The 19709-nt window shown below is 51.1% G+C and overlaps 2 protein-coding genes across 9 annotated transcripts in view; one reads left to right on the top strand and one right to left on the bottom strand.

Moving 5' to 3' along the window:
* SYTL1 (synaptotagmin like 1) overlaps positions 1-13433 on the top strand; it is a 55642-nt gene extending 42209 nt beyond the window's left edge. For all 8 annotated transcript variants that reach the window (XM_083512181.1, XM_083512184.1, XM_083512182.1 and 5 more), the window contains 8 exons: positions 1692-1820; positions 3853-4019; positions 4476-4578; positions 5132-5293; positions 8511-8589; positions 10312-10411; positions 11159-11364; positions 11802-13433. In XM_083512181.1, coding sequence (XP_083368307.1) covers positions 1692-1820; positions 3853-4019; positions 4476-4578; positions 5132-5293; positions 8511-8589; positions 10312-10411; positions 11159-11364; positions 11802-11941 — 1086 coding nt within the window. In that variant the 3' untranslated portion in view covers positions 11942-13433. The remainder of the gene's footprint in view (positions 1-1691; positions 1821-3852; positions 4020-4475; positions 4579-5131; positions 5294-8510; positions 8590-10311; positions 10412-11158; positions 11365-11801) is intronic.
* The window catches only part of MAP3K6 (mitogen-activated protein kinase kinase kinase 6), a 38878-nt gene continuing 31528 nt past the window's right edge, over positions 12360-19709 (bottom strand). Inside the window, exons 23-29 of the mRNA XM_083512079.1 lie at positions 18600-18803; positions 17305-17410; positions 16590-16839; positions 15633-15742; positions 14966-15078; positions 13861-13937; positions 12360-13036 (exon numbers count right to left, since the gene is read on the bottom strand). Of these exons, the coding sequence (XP_083368205.1) occupies positions 12892-13036; positions 13861-13937; positions 14966-15078; positions 15633-15742; positions 16590-16839; positions 17305-17410; positions 18600-18803 (1005 nt within the window). The 3' untranslated portion in view covers positions 12360-12891. The remainder of the gene's footprint in view (positions 13037-13860; positions 13938-14965; positions 15079-15632; positions 15743-16589; positions 16840-17304; positions 17411-18599; positions 18804-19709) is intronic.

The raw sequence follows: 19709 nt of genomic DNA, 5'->3' as shown, positions 1-19709 counted from the left end.
CGGGAGCTCCTTGGAGGAGAAAGCGGGCGATGAATGCAATGCACGAAATATATGCGAGGCGACCAGGTTTTGCAGGCGAGGGGCCCCCGCCAGCCTCCGCTTCCAACACCCGGCGCAACGACGCCGAAGTTTCCCCCGGGCTCGGCTCGGGGAGCAGCGCTGCTCCCCCCCAGCTCCCCTTCGCCCTCCCGGCTCTCTCTGCCGCCCACTGGGGACCCCCCTCACCTGTCAAGTCCGGAGCGCCGGTGGAAGTTGCATGCATGCATGCAGGGTGCCGCGTTGCCATTGCATTGCACTGCACTCCATGCAACGCCTGCACGCAAGCATTGCCTTGCACGCCCGCCAAGGGGTCTCCCCGCGGTCCGATGCGTCCCCTCCGGCGCGGATGCAGCATTGCAAAAATAACCCCCCCCCCCGACGCAGCCCTACCTGGGGGGCAGCCTCCGCTGCTCCGCCTCCGCGGGGATCCCCGGGCTCCATCCTGCCGCCCGATCTCCGCGGGGGCGCAGGCAGGCTGCGCGGGGTCTGCGCGGAAGAGCCCCTGCCCACCCGGCCGCTGCGCTCATTCCATGGCCGGGAGAAGAGCGCTTCAAACAAAACGCCCGGCCCGCCAGGCCATGCTGGGAAACGTAGTTCGCGCACCCCACGCGGGCGCGGAGCCCAAGGGTGAGGGGACTACGGATCCCGGCAGCCCCCGCGCCGGGGACGGAGGGGGAGAGGCCGGGTGCAGGGATGGAGGGACGGGTGGGCGAGCGAGTGAGTGAGTGGCAGCCGGCAAGCCTTGGCCGAGAGCCAGGAAGGGCCTCCCCGGAGGAGGAGGAGGAGGAGGAGGGAGGTGCAGAGCGGGAGGGAGGGAGGGAACCCCAGGGGTCATCTAGTGATGGCGCCCCAATCAAAAATTTGACTTTTTAAAAAAAATCTTTAGATTTTTTAAATTTTTCCCGCGGCACACCAGGCAACATCTCGCGGCACACTAGTGTGCCACGGAACAGTGGTTGGGAAACACTGGACTACAGCTCCCTTCAGCCTCATCCTGCAAAGCTGGTGTCCAGGAATGATGGGAGTTGTAGTCCAGCACTATCTAGAGAGCCACTGGCTACCCACCCTTGATGTGAGCACTGTGTACTCTAAATAGAGGCCTGAGTAAACACAAGCCAAGTAAAAACTATTGTGTGTCCTAGTGCATGGGACTTGAGACTGGGTTAAGATTTATGTTCTGTCATGGAGAAATTGAGTGGCTGTTTTGTTTATGTTTATGTCATCATATAATTATAGAGTTTTCTCTACCTTAATTCCCAATCTGGAAAATCGGGTACAACCTGTCCATCATTTACCCTCCATTGGAAGAGTTGAGGGTTGCTATTGTTGTTTAAAAAAATCACTCCTGCAGCACGGAAAGCTCAGCTCTGCCTGCAGCATTGGTATTTGAGTAGCTCTCTTACTCAGTGGGGTCCTGCAACTCAAAAGTCCAGAAATTGTCCTGTTATTCATAGGTGCTACGTTGTAGGAAGGTTGTGAGGATAAGCTCCCGTTTTCCTAATTGTTTTCCTAGAATCAGAGAGTTGGAAGGGACTCCAAGGGTCATCTAGTCCAACCCCCTGCAATGTGGGGCTCAAACGCATGTCCCTGAGGTGAAGAGTCTCATGCTCTCCCAACTGAGCTGTTACCTACCTTGTCTTTTACATCCTTAGAGCAACGAGAGTCTTGAAAATGGCCAGGAAAGCACTTTGGATACATCACCTCCAAAGAACAATGCAGTGGGTTCCCGGAATAAACTGATGAGCACCAGTTCCTCGTTTTCCAGTCTAAGCTCATCCACAGTATGTGACTGGGGAGGGGTGGAAGGAGCAGTGGCTCAGTGACGGGGGCAGCTTTATAGCATGGGGAATGGAAGAGAAAATATATCAACTTTCACTTTGCAATCTGTCAGGGGGCTATCAGGGGAGCAGGTTCATCAACAGGTCAGAAGGGAGACTCAAAGTAAAGTCAGCTGTTTTATTCAGGAAATTAGTATACCACAGATATCACTCAGGTGAAGCTGCCCTCAGTGAAGACATTGCCAAGACTGGCTCTTGACACCTCCTCCTCCTCCTAAACCAGAGGTCGGCAACCTAAGGCCCATGGGCTGGAAGCAGCCCATGAGGATCACTTAACCAGTCCATGAGCTGCCCCCAAACCGAGCTGCCTGCTCGGCGAGTCCCTCTGCGCTGCACTAAACCGGCGCAATGCAGTGCAGGGACTTTCTTCCGCGGCTCTGGAAACAGCTTCTGCGCATGCCCAGACACCAGAAATTGCTTCTGCGCAGGCATGATTTTCAGCGTCTGGGCATGCGCAGAAGTAGTTTCCGGCGCCACAGACATGCGCAGACACGATTTCCGCTGGTTGGGCCCACAGAGGATCTCTGCGGAAGTGATCTGGCCCCATGCCCAGTAAGCCTTGCCGACCCCTGTTCTAAACCTTTTCCGGATGTCTTCCAAGCAGACACAAATTCTGGTGGGTAGGAGCTCCGCCCACCCCACCCCAGGCTTTTCTTGCTTTCTGTTCAGCTATGTGTAAAGTTCTGTGTGACCTTGGAGTCAAGGGACAAGGGGAACTCAATGCAGAGGGACTGGGCAACTGTGAAACTGTTGCCCCTCCTTGTCCTCTCCTTCAGATTCTGAACTCAAATTGTGTCCCTCTGCACCCAGTCCTGTCCTTGGAGGGCTCCCTGCCTCTGGGTCTTCTTCTTCACTCAAGCCTCCTGTGTCTTCCACCTCCCAGCTTCCTCTCTCCTCTGATCTGTCTTCTGTGTCCCGCCACCAGTCCCCTGGGTCTGAGCCTTCTTCCTCCATGGCTTCCCTAGGGGGTTTCTCAGTTGGAGCCTCCCACCACTCATCATCTTTCCCAGCCAGTTCCAGACAAACGTCCCCCCATTCATTTTCCTCCCCACCAACCTCACAGTTCATACAATTGGGAAGCGTGTGCAAAAGTGAATCAATGAAAATGACACACACAAATACATTACATTAGGGGAAATTTCTTGGACGAATGTGTATGCTTGGCATTTTTCACATGGACTTTAAAAAAAATGCAGACTGATGTGGAAATGGGGCACACTGAATTTAAGATTGGAAAAATACATAAATTGAGGAAAAACCAAGAGGTAATTCTGTCCATTGCTAGTCTCCAGGAGGACCCTCTCTTTTGGAAGTAAAAGCAAAGCACAGATTAGAAAAAAGGGGGGCAGTGAGGGTAGAAGGAGACAAAACTGTACAAAGAAAACCATAGAATCACAGAACTATAGAGTTGGAAGGGGCCATAAGGGTCATCTAGTCAAACCCCCTGCGATGCAGGAATCTTTTGTGCAGCGTGGGGCTCAAACCCACGACCCAGAGATTAAGAGTCTCATGCTCTGCCGACTGAGCTATGCACCCTTTTAAAGGAAGGTTGTCGGTAGGCATCTGATTGGTGAATAGAAAAAGTTTTATTTCAGAAATCCCTGTGGAAACCCTTAAAATTGCCATTAAGGCTACAGAAAATGAATTGGCTCCCAAGGCCCATCAGGCTTAGATGAATTGATTTCTAGTTTCAGAAGTCAGATTTGCATTTCCCCTCTGCTCACACCAAGGATTTTCCCCCTTTTGTTTCTTAGCGAGTGGCAAAGTAATTTATTGCAACCAAGAGCAGGATTCCTTTGCACAGGGTACACTTGGGAATAATGAGCACTTTTACATGTTCTCTTTCATTTTCGCTTGTGAAGGCTCATTATGGAGAGCTCTGGGCTCATCCCGGATCTCCTGTCCCTCATCCATGCTCTCTGTTTGGATCCTGCCTCTTCTTGTTTTGACCCTGATCCCGCCTGCTTTGTTGCAGATGAGTGGCAGCATGATGAGCGTGTTCAGTGACAACGACATTGGAAACGTGGACGTCCGCGGCTGCATCCAGTTCTCCCTGCAATATGACTCCAGGAAGAAGGCGCTGCATATCCAAGTCATCCAGTGCCGAGACTTGGCTGAAGCCAAGAAGCAGCGATCAGATCCGTAGGTTTGGGGTTGGGGGGCTTAGAATTGCAGAGTTGGAAGGGACCCCAAGGGTCATCTAGTCCAACCCCCTACAATGCAGGAATCTCAGCTTAAACATCCATGACAGATCACCATCCAACCTCTGCTTGCTCTTAGCTGTCACTTGTCAGCTTCTGTGCAACTCCCTTGGTCTATCCAAGCAGCACAACTATTGCAGGTGGGTTTTTAGAGCAGGTGCAGGGAACACCAAACCCAGGGGACAAATGGGGCCCTCAAGTCCTTTCTGTTTGGCCCTCTCCCCAAACCACACCTCTCCCCGGCCCTGCTTTGCGCCCCAAGAGTTTTTGCCTGGCTGGAATGTCTGATGATACCACTTGCTTGTCTGGATGGAGCATGAGTGATTGCATGTACAAATTAGCCTGGCTGGCACACCAAAGTAGCATTTACATCGCTGATCCACCCTCTTCCTCCCAGGTACGTCAAGTCCTACCTCCTTCCTGACAAATCCAATCACAGTAAGAGAAAAACTGCTGTCAAGAAGAGGAGCCTAGATCCCATCTTCAACGAGACCCTTAAGGTGAGGGTTGTAGCTCCTAGTGGTGTGAGAGCACTTTAAGGAGGATATGGATGAATTCAGGCCCATGCAGAGAGAGGGGAAGCCAGGTACACTTGCCCTTGGCCTTGGAGGGCTAAGCTGGCAGGGGGACCTTGCCTGCTGGACTTACATTGTCATGCCAAGAATGCCCTGTTTTTCCCAGCCAACGGGGGACTCCTGCCCTGACCCTCAGACAAGGTCTGCATGGGCCTGGGTGAACTGGAAAGGGTTCAGAGGACTTCAAGGAAGACAGTCAGTGGGGTATGGGAAGAGAGTCCTGTGAGGATGGGTTGAAGGAACTGGGCATGTGTAGCCTGGAGAAGGGAATGCTAGACAGGGAATAGGATACCACTCTTTAAGTATCCAGACTACCCCGGGACAAAAGAGGGCTTGATTGCCCCAGGCGACAGGACTACATCTTACGAACTTAACTTGCAGAAGGGTTGCTTAGGCTAGTTCCCATTGTTTTGTTTTGTTCTCCCTTTTCTTGCTTCTCTCCTCTTCCTGCACTCCTGCAACATTCCTGGCTTTGCAGTACAAGATTGAGAAAGCTGACCTGCAGGGCCGGATCCTGAACCTCTCTGTCTGGCATCACGATGCCTTGAGCCGAAACCTCTTCATGGGAGAAGTGGAGATTGCATTGAATTCCTGGGACTGGAGCAACACGAGTCCTCAGTGGTACAACCTCCAGCCTAGGGTGAGTTTCCTCCATACAGAAATTGCAAAATGATATAAACGATTCTGTCGCAAGACAAACAAGCAAAACTACAGCAACCAATGGTCCTGGCAACAGTTCCCTCACCCTATTCCACTGATGGCTGCTCACACATTTTCCCTCTTGCCTCTCTCCCTCATTTTTAGCTTACTAGGGTGCTGCTTTATACTTAGTCCAGCATGGCTCTATCCAGCTCAGCAGTGACTAGCAACAGTTGCTCTCCAGTGTTTCAGGCCAGGGTTCCTCTTCCAGCCTTCTCTGGCAACCACAGGGGTTGGGCCTGGAACCTTCTGCATTTGGAACAGTTGCTGTTCCACTGAGCCATGACTATGACCATTCGGACACCTCTTTTGCTAGCAGAGTGACTGGAAGAAAGCAGACAGAGTTCAAGGAGAAAAGAAACTGGTCACATTTTACCGCTAACAACCTGAACAGAATATGGGGCTTGTCTTTCCTAGGTCAGGGGGGAAACTCCTCCAAACAACCTTTTCCTCCCATCTCCTCCAACTTTCAGATCTCAATCAATTTCTGGCTTCAAATTCTTATTCTTCTTCATTGACAGCTAACTCCCAGACTGGCTAGAACTTGCAGAATTATCCCTGTGTCACACACAGAGTCATCTCTGCTTTGTGTTTCCAACACAACACATTTAACCCAGGGCTGGGCAACACTGAGGGACACATGACCTGGGGGGGGCAGGATTTGTGTGTCTGCGTAGTGGGATGCAAGGTGGCAGTGGGCACAACCATAGGCTAAAATGGGTGGGGCTGCCTTTTTTCTCCCAGCCCCAGGCTTTATGCCATATTGAGAACAAACTGGGCCCTGGTTTCCCATTTGTTTTGCAAGCAGCATTGGAAATGTCACCTCTCCCCAAAGCCAGTCTCATGCAGCACCTGTCACCAGGCACCTGTCACCAGGCTCATGCAGTGCTGCTGGTAGACTGTGGAGGTGGACAGAGAGGGGTTTAGGACAGCATAACCGGTTCTGCTGCACTGAGTGCTGAGCCTAGGGGGCGCCACAGGGTGTCGCAACTGTGAAGTAGTGCATTGAGCAGAACAGAAGATGAGAGACCGGGCTGCGGGTGGGCAAATTTTGGCCTCACGCAGGGTGCCGCTGAAATTTGAAAGAGCAAAGTCCACCTTTGAGGTAGAGCAGAGCCATGATGGCTTGTAGTCACTGAAAGCCTTATCCTCCGTGAGTTCACCTCATTCCCTTTTAAAGCCATCCAAGCTGGCGACGATCGCTGCGTTTAGCAACTCCCTTGATCCCTGTGATGGAAAGGTGCTCTGGCGGCGTTTCCTCAAAGGGTGTGTCTGTGAAGGGCTCAGTTCAGTGCAAGTCATCCCTGCAACCCAAACAGCAACTGTGCTCACTCCACAATAGTCGAAAGGGCTTGCTGCATCAGTAAGCTGGCGCAATCAGTGTCTGAGAGCCGTTGCATAAACCCCCACAAACTGTTACATTGTTTTTCTCCCCACCCCAAATGCACCTCTTCCTCTTGAGCATTTCAAAACCTGCTTCTGGAGAATCGCCCAAAACAATACTCAGACACCACTCAGGGCTGGGCCTGCCCCATCATTGCGTTTTAAACTAGAGGGTGATTAAAGCTTTGTTCTCCTTTCTTAAACATCCAGGGCTTTTTGCTGCTGTGTGGGTCAGTAGCTGAAGGCCCAGGCCCAGGCCCAATCTTGGCTCCTCAAGGGGCATCTCTTGGCTTCAGAGCTACCGACACTAGGTAAAGGTAAAGGGACCCTGACCATTAAGTCCAGTCGTGGCCGACTCTGGGGTTGCGGCGCTCATCTCGCTTTATTGGCTGAGGGAGCTGGCATTTGTCCGCAGACAGCTTCCAGGTCATGTGGCCAGCATGACTAAGCCGCTTCTGGCGAACCAGAGCAGCGTACAGAAACACCGTTTACCTTCCCGCTGGAGCGGTACCTATTTATCTACTTGTATTTTGACGTGCTTTCGAACTGCTAGGTTGGCAGGACACTAGAGGAGGCAAAAGAATGCTCTTTGTGTTTATTGTTCTATCTCCCATCTTTCCTCCAAGAAGCTTCAGTTCTCCCCCCTCCCCATTTTATCTTCACAACAGGCCTGTGAGGTAGGTTAAGCTCTGAGAGCAGGTGAATAGGCTGCCCAGTGGGCCTCATGGCTGAGTGGGTGCTCTGAGCCCTGGTCTCCCAGCACTCGAACCACCACACCAGATTCTCTGGACTGAATAGCAACAGGAGTTGCAGAAAGGAGGTTAGAAAGTGGGTGGCTTTGCTTTGAAAGAACACGGGTCAAACTTACGGAGCATAAGTATGCTTCAGAGCACCAGTCATCGGAAATGGCAGGATGGGAGAGGCCTCCTGCACTCGGGTCCAACTTGCAGGCTTCCATCCTGGTTGACCACAGGATGCTGGGCTAGATGGGTGACTGGCAGGATCCCACAAGACTCTTCTTACATTCATCTCAAAGAGTAGCAAGGGGGAGCCTTAGTCCATCATTCCACATGCCTTTCTCAGTATGGGCCTCCAGCAAGCACTGTACTCCATGTGATAAACCAGGTCAGATCATTGGTTCTTCTAGCCTGTTGGCAGGGTCTCATGCAGAGGTCTGTCCCATCCTACCTGCTGCCTGAGCCTTCTAACTGGAGATGCAGGGGACTGAGCCAGGGCGGACGCACAGCAGGTGTCCTGCCAGTGAGCTCCCCCCCTTAAAGGGTGGTGATAGATGGGAGTCTGAGCCTTGACTTTGCGCCCTTTGAGATGCCCCCTCTGAGAAGTCTAGTGGCTACACAGGGTGCCATTTGCTTTTCCTGAGTTTCTTCCTTCCCTTTTCATTTTAAGAATACGCTAATAGCTTTCTGTGCATATAGGAAAGTACTTTATACCGAGTCAGCCCAGTCTAGGTCAATACTTTCTACTCTGACTGGCAGCAGCTCTCCAGTATACCAGGGACACTGCTTGCCCTACCTGGAGGAGCCAGAGATTGAAGCCGGGACCTTCTGCATACAGGGCGGATGGTGCTTCTGCTAACCTATAGACTGTCCTCTACTTTCTTGGTTGCAAAATGTTTAATACAAGACGTTCTATTGACCGTGCAGGAACCTCCCATGTGGCTGTTGCTGTTCCGTCACAGAGGGAGGAAGTGACACAGAAGGTTTTCTCTCCCCACTCCCACCTTTTGTGACGGATTTCCTTTGCTTCTTTCCCAGACCCCGGTCACTCCTGAAGCTCTCTGCAGCCGTGGCATCCTCAACCTGGCATTGAAGTTCATCCCAGCTGGATCAGGAGGTGAGATAAAAGGCCCTGTTTCTTCCAGACTTCCCAGCAGCAGCAGCACCTTCTGGGTTTTTTGATTGGGGTGGGAGGATTTCTGCATGCCGGTAGACATTTATTAACCCAATTTGACTTGGCGGGGGGGAGAGGAAAATCCTTAAAGAAATATGGGAATCAGCCAGCCACGAACCAAACTGATGTTCCAGAATCTAAGACTTAAGTGAGAGGTGCTGGGAGGTGAGAGGCGGGAGAAGCTGGAGGAATCCTAACTTCCTTCAACCCTATAGAGCAGGCACCCCCAAACCTGGCCCTCCAGATGTTTTGGGACTACAATTCCCATCACCCCTGACCACTGGCCCTGTTAGCTAGTGATGATGGGAGTTGTAGTCCCAAAACATGTGGAGGGCCGAGTTTGGGGGTGCCTGCTATAGAGGCTTGTAGATAGAAAAGTCTTGAGGACGAAAGATCTGCCATGTACATTGGGTGCACGGGTGAGTTGTTGTTGCTGTCCTGTCAGCAAAGGAATTCGGTTGGTCTGATGTCTTTGCAAAGACATGCCAAATGTTCACCTGCCATCTCTTTTCCTTCGCCTACATTAGCAGGACTTTTGGAAGCCCAAAGCGATTTTGTTTATTACATTTACATATCACTCATCCATTCATTTTCCTTATTGGACAGTTCAGCAGAGTAACTTGTAAAAAGGCTAGAAAAGGGGAGAGTAGGAAAGAATAGGCAGATGAATTATAGCCTGATAGAATCAGGGAATGGAATGTCCCAGAGAGGTCCTGATGTGGCTACAAGCCCAATTGGCCTAAATTGTGTTTTGAGGAATTATCTGAACTGGGCAATTATTTATTTGTTTCAAATGTGTGTGTGGAACATAGGACTCTGCCTTATACTGAGTCAGGCCTTTGTCTGCCTAACTCAGTGTTGTTCACACAGAGTGGCAGCAGCTCTCTGGGGTTTCAGGCAGGGTTCTCTCCCAGCCCTACCTGGGACCTTCTGCATGCAGGGCGGATGCTCTCCGACTAAGATATGGCCCTTCCCTAGGGGTATTGCTGTTCTTCTGTACTTGGTTTCATGGCGCCTTGACAAAAAAACCCTCCAAAAAATTGGTATAATAAAAACCAAATGCTAGAGTTAAAATTGAGAGAACAAGGTGTCATTCTACATAAATAGCAACCATAAATGCAGCAGTTTGGCTAGGAGCAGACAGATCAACCCAGCAGGAGACTAAGTAAATAGGACAGGCGTTGCCCGATACTCAAAGGTAATGACGAAGGGATCAAGCAGATCTCACTAGGGAGGGATCTAGTCCATCTTCATGAAACTACAGGACTGGTCACCTACCTAACCTCTGCAAGTATGGTCTACCTCCTCTCAATGATGTCATATGGGGTCAAGTGACCTTCCAAATACCCTGGTCCCAAGCCACTTAGGGTAGAGGTGGAGAACCAGATACTTTTGGGACTCCCTTAACCCCGGACCAGCATGGCTAATGGTCAGGGTTGACAGATATTAAATTCCAGCAGCATTTGGAGACCACAAGTCCCCCACCCCTGATTTAGGGCTTTAATCAGCTTAAGAACCAGTAGCAGTTTAATCTGTCTTGGATCCAGCTGTCAGCAGGAGATTCCAGCTACCAGCAGGATTGGATCTAAAATTCGGTAGGTGTTGGGTCGGAAGAGATGGTGCTTGGCCTCTGAATCCACCTGCATTGTCACGGCTTTCTTTCAGGGGAAGGGCTTCCTCCCACTGGCGAGCTTCACATCTGGGTGAAGGATGCGCAGAACATCATTCCCCACCGGGGCAGCACAGCAGACTCTTTCGTTCAGTGGTAAGTGCCTGTTGCTGTTGGGTCCCTTCCACATGACCTGTCTATTGAGCATGCATCCTGATCTGTTTACAGAGGGTTTACAAAGGGGAGCTCAGTCTGTTATTTATTTAGCATTCATTCTGACTGGTGTGTGTTATGCAATGTTGCATCAAGCCGTTGCCTTCCCACATTTCCCAGTGAATTTCGCCATCACTTTCCTTGTTGCAAAAATCCCGATTTTGGGGTGGGGGTGGGGAAGCGGGTTTGTTACAGCCAACAGAACCAAATCAGCTTTTAATTAGGCAACCTGGATTTGCCAGGATGTGATTGGATCCCATCAATCTGGAATTGTCCTTAAGCCCTCTTGCAGTGGGGAAGGGGCTAGGGTTAATGAAGGGGAAGGGGTGGTTCAAATGCTATGCAGGGGATTGTATGCAGCCTGATATATGTGTACAAGAGCATGTTTCCCACTTTGGACTCAGAGTGGGCAATCACAGTTTGGTTTTTAGAATGAGCTCTTTGCTTATAGAAAACCAGCACAGCAGGGAAACAGCTCTGGTGGGCCTGCTCTCCTTGCCTGGCTAGTTTTCTATCTGCAGGGAGTCGTTTTGTTTCCAAGGAGGAACCTTCTGAACTACAACCCATCACCTGCGCTAGGTTCTCTCCCAGTCCTACATGACGATGCAGGGCTTGAACCTGTGACCACCTGTAGTCAAAGCAGATCCTCAAGCCACTAAGCTTCAGACCCTTCCTTGTCTCCCCTTGCAGCTACATCCTCCCTGACGACAGCAAGGTGAGCCGGCAGAGGACCCGCATCGTGAAGAAGAGCCTCAGCCCCACTTTCAACCACACCATGGTTTACGATGGGTTCCAGGCCAAGGACTTGGCTGAGGCATGTGCAGAGTTCACCATCTGGGACCAGGAGACATTCTCTAAGCAGCAGCTCGGAGGCATCCGGCTCAGTCTTGGCACTGGTGAGGCAGCAAAGTGCTGTGGGAATGTTGGGTTTTGAGTTTTAGGCTGTTGTGTGTGTGCTGAATCTGCACCTTATTGAGCCAGGCGCTGGATTCCAGATTAGAGGGGGTCCTTAGTACACTGTCCCCCAATCCCTCAGTTGGGTTATGTAGGCCTGGTGTCAAACAGTAACAGAGTTCCAGTTGGCAGTGGAGAGGGGGGCCAGGGACTCTTAGCTTTCCACAATGGCTGAGAGAGTTGTGGGAACTGTGGGAAATTTAAAGGGTGCTCACCCAGAGCTGATGAGAGTATTGGAGGGGGAACAGTTTAATGGAGAGGTGGGCAGGACAGAGGTTGCCCAGAAATACCACACTTGCAATGCACCTTTCTGTCTGATGGTCACTACAAGCAAGTGGGCCCCGGGTGACTGATTCAGAGCCCTTCTGCTTCCACACAGGGAACAGCTACGGCCTGCCCGTCTCCTGGATGGATTCGACGGAAGAGGAGCGCCATGCCTGGGAGATGGTGTTCAAGCAGCCTGGGCAGTGGGTGGAAGCGAGTCTTCCCTTGAGGACCAACTTGAACCCTAGGACTTAATCCCAAACTACAGCAGGACACCCGTTCGTGGGACGATGGAGGAAAAGCTGATTGGCTTCCCTAGCAGCAGCCTCCTGGATGCAAATGAACAGGCCCAGAGTCTCTGCAGGACCACAATGGTTTCTGAAGGGGAACCCCTGGCAGGGGGACAGTAGATTTGGTGCCAGGAGCCCATGGGCAGGTTCAGCCTGGGCTGGCTGCTCTCTCAGACTTAAGGAGGGAGGTGAGCAGTCCGACTCTTAAAAGGGACTTCTTTGAAGGCCTTGCAATGGTTTTCACACTGTACTTTAGGGGAGACCAAAAGATGGCCCATGACAAGAACCATGCTGTGGCTACATCCATCTTCAATCTCTGTTCATCTCCTCCACATGCTATCGACGTTGACAAGAGGCAGTGTCATGCTTTGTTTTTAAAAAAATTATTTACTTCCTCCACCCTGGGCATTGCATTTCCACCCTTGTTGGTATTACAGCAAAACCTGAACAATCCCACCGTTTCCTTTCTGCCGTCCAATGGGACACCCAGAGTATCATTTCCCAGCCTCAATGGCTGCTACACTAATGACTCCTGGAGCTGTGCTTTCTGCAGCAGGCCAGAGACGAATCGCCATCCAGCACTGCCGTAAATGATGCAATCGGGGCTTTTTCCACTGCTGACTCTGAAGCGACCTTCCACCCCCTCACAGGGTAGCTCAGAATCTCCCTGCCTCTCTTCCTCTGAAATCCAGGTCACAGGACAAAGCACCCTTTGTCTTCCTTTGTCTCAAGCCGAGAGAGAACTGCAGATTTTTGCAGTGCCACAGAAATAGTCTCCTCCAGACATGATTTGCTTGAGGTGCCAGAATAGACCAGTACCACCTTCCCCATCACCAAGGGATAAATGGAAAGTCAGTTCACATCACCTCTGTGTGAGGGCAAGTCTGGAATCTGCTTACTGCTGGGGAAGAAGGTCTATGCCAACCAGATCCTGCTGTCCTCCAAACAGATTAAGGGCTTCCCTTGACCTGGCTCTTGCTCTGCTTCGGGCTGTAACTTCTGGCTGAGTGTTTGCCGATGCTCCGAGATGGCTTTCCAGAGGCGACACACCATCCCCCCTCTGCCAAGACAAGACCATGGAAAGATTCAGATGGTGAACATGCTATATTGCGCCTCTTGGGTCGTTGAGCCGACGTGACTTGCAGTGCTCCAAGTGACAGGGCACAGCAGATCACTGGAAGATGCCATCCAAACACCTGGACCACTCAGAACCCATCTAGACACAAGGGGTGATGCTTTGTACACAACTTGAATCAAGTGCCTTAACCTGTCAGCTGCTGCTTCCTAAGTAGCCTCCATGCTAATGGTGTTTCAGCTTTATAAGAGGTAGCAGCACTTGGGTTGCAGTGCCTCCGAGCAAGGATACTCAGGCTCCAGGCCTTCCTCCTGGGCTAACTGCAACTAAATTCTGTAACTATAATAAATAGCAAAAAATAAACAAATTCTGCTTAAAATAATCATGCGGGCAGAAGTTTGGATTTTATTTTTTTTATCATGGGCTCAGTAGAGTGGTGAGGAGGGAGGGCTGCCTTTTGGGGGAGAGGAGCCAACATAAGTGCCTTACTAGATCTGATGACGACTCTTCTGTGTTGTGTTGAAAATGGAGCCAAAACCACCCAGGGGAACAGCGGAATGTAATTATGCACTGTCCTCTCTCAGGAAGTTGTGCGCAGGGAAAACACACGGCTGCCCCGTGGACTCCGCATTTGCAGCAGCCCCATTTGACTGCTCTATTAAAAAGCACGGAGGAATGCGTTGCGCAAAGGCAGCCGTCGACCCACCACAGAGACTTCAGTGAGGAAGGTACAGATCTGGGAAGTCCATTTTGCAACCTAGACCCAATGAATTTCTTAATCGCCCCTACCTGCGCTGCATCTCACCTACCTGATACGGGTATACCGGAGGTCATCAGGCGTAGCACAGTTGAGCAAGTCAGGCAGGGTGAAGCCATGGTGTGAGAGCTAGGAAAGAGAGACATACAATTGCTTTAGCTGTGGCTGGTTAGAGAACAGGGAAGTTGACAGACACCTACCCACTCCAGAGAAACCACCTCTCTGGCTGAGAAAGGTAATGGAAGTGGAGAAGAGTGTTGTGCAATTATTATTGTTATTTATTTATTCTTATTAACTGTCTATACTGCAAGGCTGTTTACAATATAAAACCACAAAAATACGTAATGCAGTCACAAACCAAAACCATACCTCTCCTCAGTTTAAAAGGCCAGAGATAGTTTAATTAGCCACAGAGAAATATTTTCATGTGGCACCTAAAGAGATGTAATAAAGGCACCAGATGAACCTCCTCGGGGACAGCATTCCACAAATGGGGAGCCACCGCAGAAAAGGCCCCGACTCTCACTGTGCTTGTAGAACCAGCTGCTTGTAGAAAACGCCCACTTGTGATTCCCAGCAACTGCTTCTGACTATGGAGTCAGTACATAGACACCATGGTGAGTAGCTGTTGATAGCCTAGCTTCCCCTGAGTTTGTGTAATCCACTCTTCTGGCCATCCCCACTAGTGACCAACACCACATCTCGTGGGAGCAAATTCTCCAGCTTGTGTGAAGAGTAACTTCCTTTTGCCTGCCCTGAGTTTCCCAATGTTCAACTTCATTGAACAGCCCCAGGTTCTAGTATTATGAAAGAGGGAGAAAAACCTTTAATCTATTTTTTTTCTACACCATCCATGGCTTTACACACACCTACCATGTCCCCACTTACTCACCTTGCACCTGCCTGCCCAAATTAAAAAGCCCCAGAACTTTTATTCACGGGGGAGTTGCTCCAACCCCTTGATAACTTTGGCTGCTCTTTTCTGAAACTCTCCCAGCAATAAAATGTCCCTTCTGAGTTAAGCCAACCCAATGACATTCTCTTCCCCCACCCCCTACCAACTGCATTTAAAAACAGGCACTTCTGCCTGGAGGCTGGGCCAAACCACGGAGCCAGGAGCTGATGCTTAAAACGCCCCCCTCCAAAAAGGAATCTACCGTTGCAATTGTGGCTTTGTCAGCCCCGTGTTTTTCCAACCACTCGGCGAGGACGGGGTCTGCAGTCTCTTCTTCTTCTCTCTCCCAGGAATGCATTGGGGAAGTAGTGTCTCCTGGGAAAGCAGGTGAAAAAAGGAAGAGGTTTTTTAAAAGGTTTCTTCAGTGCCTTGTGTGATTAACTTCTGCTTCCTAAAACCATAAAGCACGATCTTCCCACAGCACCTTGCTTTAGGTGCATTTTGGTTCTGAAAGGCACCCAAACTGGCACCTTGCAGGGAGTCGGGGGAGAGAATGAGATGATGGGACAGTGGGCTAAAGATGCCACACACAATGTCTTGCCTGGAGAAGAGGAAGAATGAAGTGTGTATCTGTGTGTGAGTGCACGGAGACATGTGCACAGGAGTGTGGAAGAGGACACAACTATCACTGCATATCTGTGCGTGATGTTGCACAAGCACAGAGCAGGATACTGGTGGCAAGGGCTGCTGCCAGTCAGTGTAGACGGCACCAAGCTAGATGAACTAACAGTCTGACTTGGCATAGGCAGTTTCCAATGTTCCCATGGTTTCAAAATTAGGCTTTTCTCAATTTTGGCAGGGTATATAATTTCAACTTGTTTAGCACAGAGGTTGCATACAGCTGAGCCTCCTGGTGCCAGTGACCTCACCTCTCAGCTTGGCTCCTCTTAGAGCCCAGGAATCTGCTTCCACACTCCACAGTGCCTCCTGCAGAAGCTTCTGGCATTCCCGCTCCTTCTTCATCAGCTCCCACTGCAGCCTGGCAGGGCCAGAAAGGGTTAGAGAGTGAACTTGCTTGCAAGTGCATGCATAAAAAGATTAGAGTGGGAGTCGGATTGCTCTGCTAGCGTGTCCAACTGCGAAAAAGCAGGTTGCATTTGAGATTTTGGTGTTCCTGGCTGCCAGGGCAGTCACATCCTCTGCCCTAGAAATTCTCGCCCTACTGAGGAGGAGTGGCTGGGATTAAGCCCAAGTGATGCGTGGATTCCGCACATGCTCAGACACACTCTCCTTTAACGCTACGACACATATTTCAAAGGCCAAACATTGGCACTGAAAACAGGTTGCTGTGCTTTACAGCTTCTGTGGCTGAGCCCTGCATGTAGCTGCATAAGACTACCTTGTGCTAGCAAGTAGTCAACCTGGTGCCTGCTGGATGTTGCTGGACTACAATTCCCATCATCCCTAACCACTGAGGTCACTGGCAAGAGTGCTGCTGCGCTCAGGTTCCTCTTGGTAGGCTTCCCATCAAGGCATGTGGGGACTCAATGGGCCTTTGACCTGAACCATCTGGTTCCTCCTTGTGCCATTAATGGACTTGCTGGCCGGGGCTGGTGGGAACTGGACTCCAGCGACTATCGGTGACCACCATTCTAACACACAGTAGAAAGAGCCATTGTGATGCTTCCTCGAGGTGCTGCTGGACTCCAGCTCCCATCAGCCCCAGCAAGCATGCCCAACGGCCAAGGATGATGGGAGTTGTAGTCCAACAGAATCTGGAGGGCCCCAGCTCTGCTCTAAAACCCTTAAAAATGGGGCAGAGGCCTCTTGATCCTTTGCTGCTCACCCCACCCCAGCCTAAAGTAGGGAAGCCAGAAAGAGCTTACCTTCTCGTCTCCGCCTGCAGCTCATTCAGCTGAGCCATGAGAGGCAAACGGCCATTCAGGGAATGCTGGGAGTCTATCCAGCTGCTGCTGCTGGTGCCGATCCCAGAACTTGGTGTGTCCATGCTGTTCTTGAGGGCAAGGTCCTGGCTTTTCAAAGACTGCAGCTCCTGGGGCAACAGGCTCTCTTCCTCCTCATGGCTTGCGTGTTCGTGGCCTTCCTCCCGGGAGGACCATGGCTTCACCTTGAGTTCTGGAAAGGCAAAATGTGTGTGATAGAAGAGGGGCGGAGGGTGGGCAAGGCGTTTGCCCAACACAGTGGCAGGCAGCGGTGATTCCACAACTCAGCGGAAAGAGCGCATGCGTCGGCATGCGGGAAGACCCCAAAGCTGTTCCCTGGCACCTTCGCTCAAAAAAGCACATTCCCAACCGTTTGTGCACACATCCTGTGTGGTGCAGTGAGAGTGTTGGGCCTAGGGCCTGGGAGACCGTGGTTCAAATCCCCACTCAGCCATGCAGCCCCTTGGGTGACCTTGGGCCACTTACTGCCTCCCAGGATAAAACGAGAAGGGTGAGAACCACAAACACCACCTGGAGTTCCTCGTATGAAATGACAGAATATGAATGCAATAAACCTTCTTCTTCAGCTCCTCAGACCCAGAGTATTCCAGACTGTATTCAGAGTGAGCCAACCTTCTATTCCACCCATTTCTCCTACCTGTCAAGAGGATGGTGAAAGCTGCCTGGACCGCCTGCCCCATGAGGTTATCCAAGGCAAACACCCAGTGAGGCTTGATCTGGAGCTTCCGCAGCGCCTGCTTTACCTGTGGAGGTGGGAGACAGAGAGGAGACAGGCTCAGGATGCACTGGGCCTCCTTCCTCTGCTTAGCTCTCTAGGCAACCCCCGCCCTTGCCATTCTGGCTTCACCAAAACACTAAATATACTTGCCCCAGAGATGGCATTTCATAGGGTTGAGGGGGAGGACTTGTGGACTATCTAGTCCAGGGGTTATTAATCTTTTTTAGACCAATCAGCACATTTTGAGAAAGTGCTGCGGCCTGCATTTTGAATTTTATTCCTGCCCTTTGAGATGGTAGCTATCCCTCCTTCCTTTGTCTTATCTGCAAATTTGGAAAGGATTCTGTCCATTTAAGACCATCCTGGTGGGATCCATTTTTCTTAACTAGATCCCTAAGACCAATCAACTGCAGCCAAGAGCTGGGTCAGTTGAGCACGTGCTGAAGAGTGAGCTCTCAGCCTTTCTGCAGGCAAAAATGACTCCAGCCTCCCTTCCAAGTTTTCTTCATTTTAAACACACACAGATGAAACAGCAGCAACAGCTATAAAAAAAATCTAACAGGCGGCAGTCAGATCCTGCGGCCCTTCAGATGTTGCTGGACTACAACTCCCATGACCACTGGGCCATGCTGGCTGGGGCTGATGGGAGCTGGAGTCCAACAAAATCTGGAGGAGCACAGGTTCCCCATTCCTGGAGTGGTAAGGTGGAAAGAAAGAAAGCTGGACATTTATGATGCAGGCATGTGCATGTACAGGAGAACTGTAACAGTCCTGAAGCAGTCAGCTCCCCAGACAATCTTACTCGGCTACGAGTGATTGCCAAAGAAGCTATATAGACACCCTCCAGTGCAAATATATATGATGCTTGTGCTGTGTCATGCTAGAACTTTCTCAAAGCCTGGTAAGCGCTTGCCGGGCTTCAGGAAGGAGATGTGAGGGCTCTGGCAGGGTCCATGGGGCCTCCTTCCTAAAACTGGGCAAGGGCTTACCAGACTTTGAGAAGGAGGTAGGGCTCTAGGACCCTGCCAGAGCCTCATGCCTCGTTCCCAAAGCCCGGCTTAGGCTGGCCGCTGTGAGGGAATTAATATGCTGCATAGGGCAGCATATTACCAAGGTCTGCCCCTGAGCCCAGGGTGGCTTCCTGGGCGCTGCAAGGGAACACAGAAGATACTTTTCATGGGGGATCCCAGCCGCACTGACCCAAGCCCACTTACGGTGTCCTGGAAGGTGAAGAGGGGCGCTTGCAGCTGACAAAGGCTCAGGCCATCTGCCTGCAAGCTGGTCTGGATTTGGAGCAAGTCGTGAGCAAGCTGCTTGCGGTTGGGGGAGCGGATGTATCTCTTGAGGCAGGAGACCAGCTGGGAGATGTGGTCCAAGGAGACTGGGCTCTGAGGGGAAGGCGAAGAAGGAGGCCAGGCCTGGAGGAGAGACACAACCGGAAACAAAAGAGAACAGAGCTGAGGGCCAGGGGAAAAGCCATGGCACTGTGCCTATTACCAAGTGTGGGAATTCTGCTTTGCCTCTGTTTATCATCTCTCCTGCAGGGATGGGATGAGGGAGGTGCTGCAGCCTAGAAACATCCGGAGGCCTGCAGATTCCTCACGCCCAAACTAAAAGCCATTGTGGTGTCACAGCTGGCATGTTGGGCCTGGGAGACCAGAGATCAAGTCCCAACTTAGCCGTGAGAAACTCAATGGGTGACCTGGGGCCAGTCACGGTCTCTGAGCCTCACCTACCTCACAGGGTTGTTGTGAGGATAAAATGGGGAGGAAGAGAACCACGGACGCCACCCTGCGCTTCTTGGAGAAAAGGTGGGATATAAATGCAAGAAAGAAAATAAATTGCACACTCCTCTCAGTTCCCCCTTTGCTCTGGGACTTGACGTCCAGTGGCTACCCTACAATATTCATAATCAAAGGTGGGGTGGCAGAAATGCTGCAGTTTCTCCCATGCCTTCCCTGGAGGTTGCTGAAGACCTGCCGCCCTGAGGGAAGGCAGAAGCAAGGGAGCCAGGCCAGGGAACACACACACCAACAGCTCCCAGCTGGCAGGAGAAGACTCTGCCAGTTTTCTTTTTTATATAATGTATTTGTTTTCATGTTTAAACTGTAGGCTGCCTTGGCAGAAAGGAGCTATATAAATCCAGAATAAATAAACGTGCTCCCAACACAACTTTTGTAAGAATCCACAGGGAGGATGGGTTTTATTCATTTTCCATTTGTACATTTGGGGCTGAGGAAGGAAAGAGGAGACCCCTCCCCCCCCGCAAGGTCGGAATTTGGCAACGCTTTAATTCAGCCTTCCCCAGCCGGGTGTTTTTTCGA

The sequence above is a fragment of the Podarcis liolepis genome (assembly GCF_965112155.1).
Source record: "Podarcis liolepis genome assembly, chromosome: 7".
Taxonomy (NCBI): domain Eukaryota; kingdom Metazoa; phylum Chordata; class Lepidosauria; order Squamata; family Lacertidae; genus Podarcis; species Podarcis liolepis.
The sequence above is the reverse complement of the archived record's forward strand: the minus strand, read 5'-3'. Positions and strand labels throughout refer to the sequence as shown.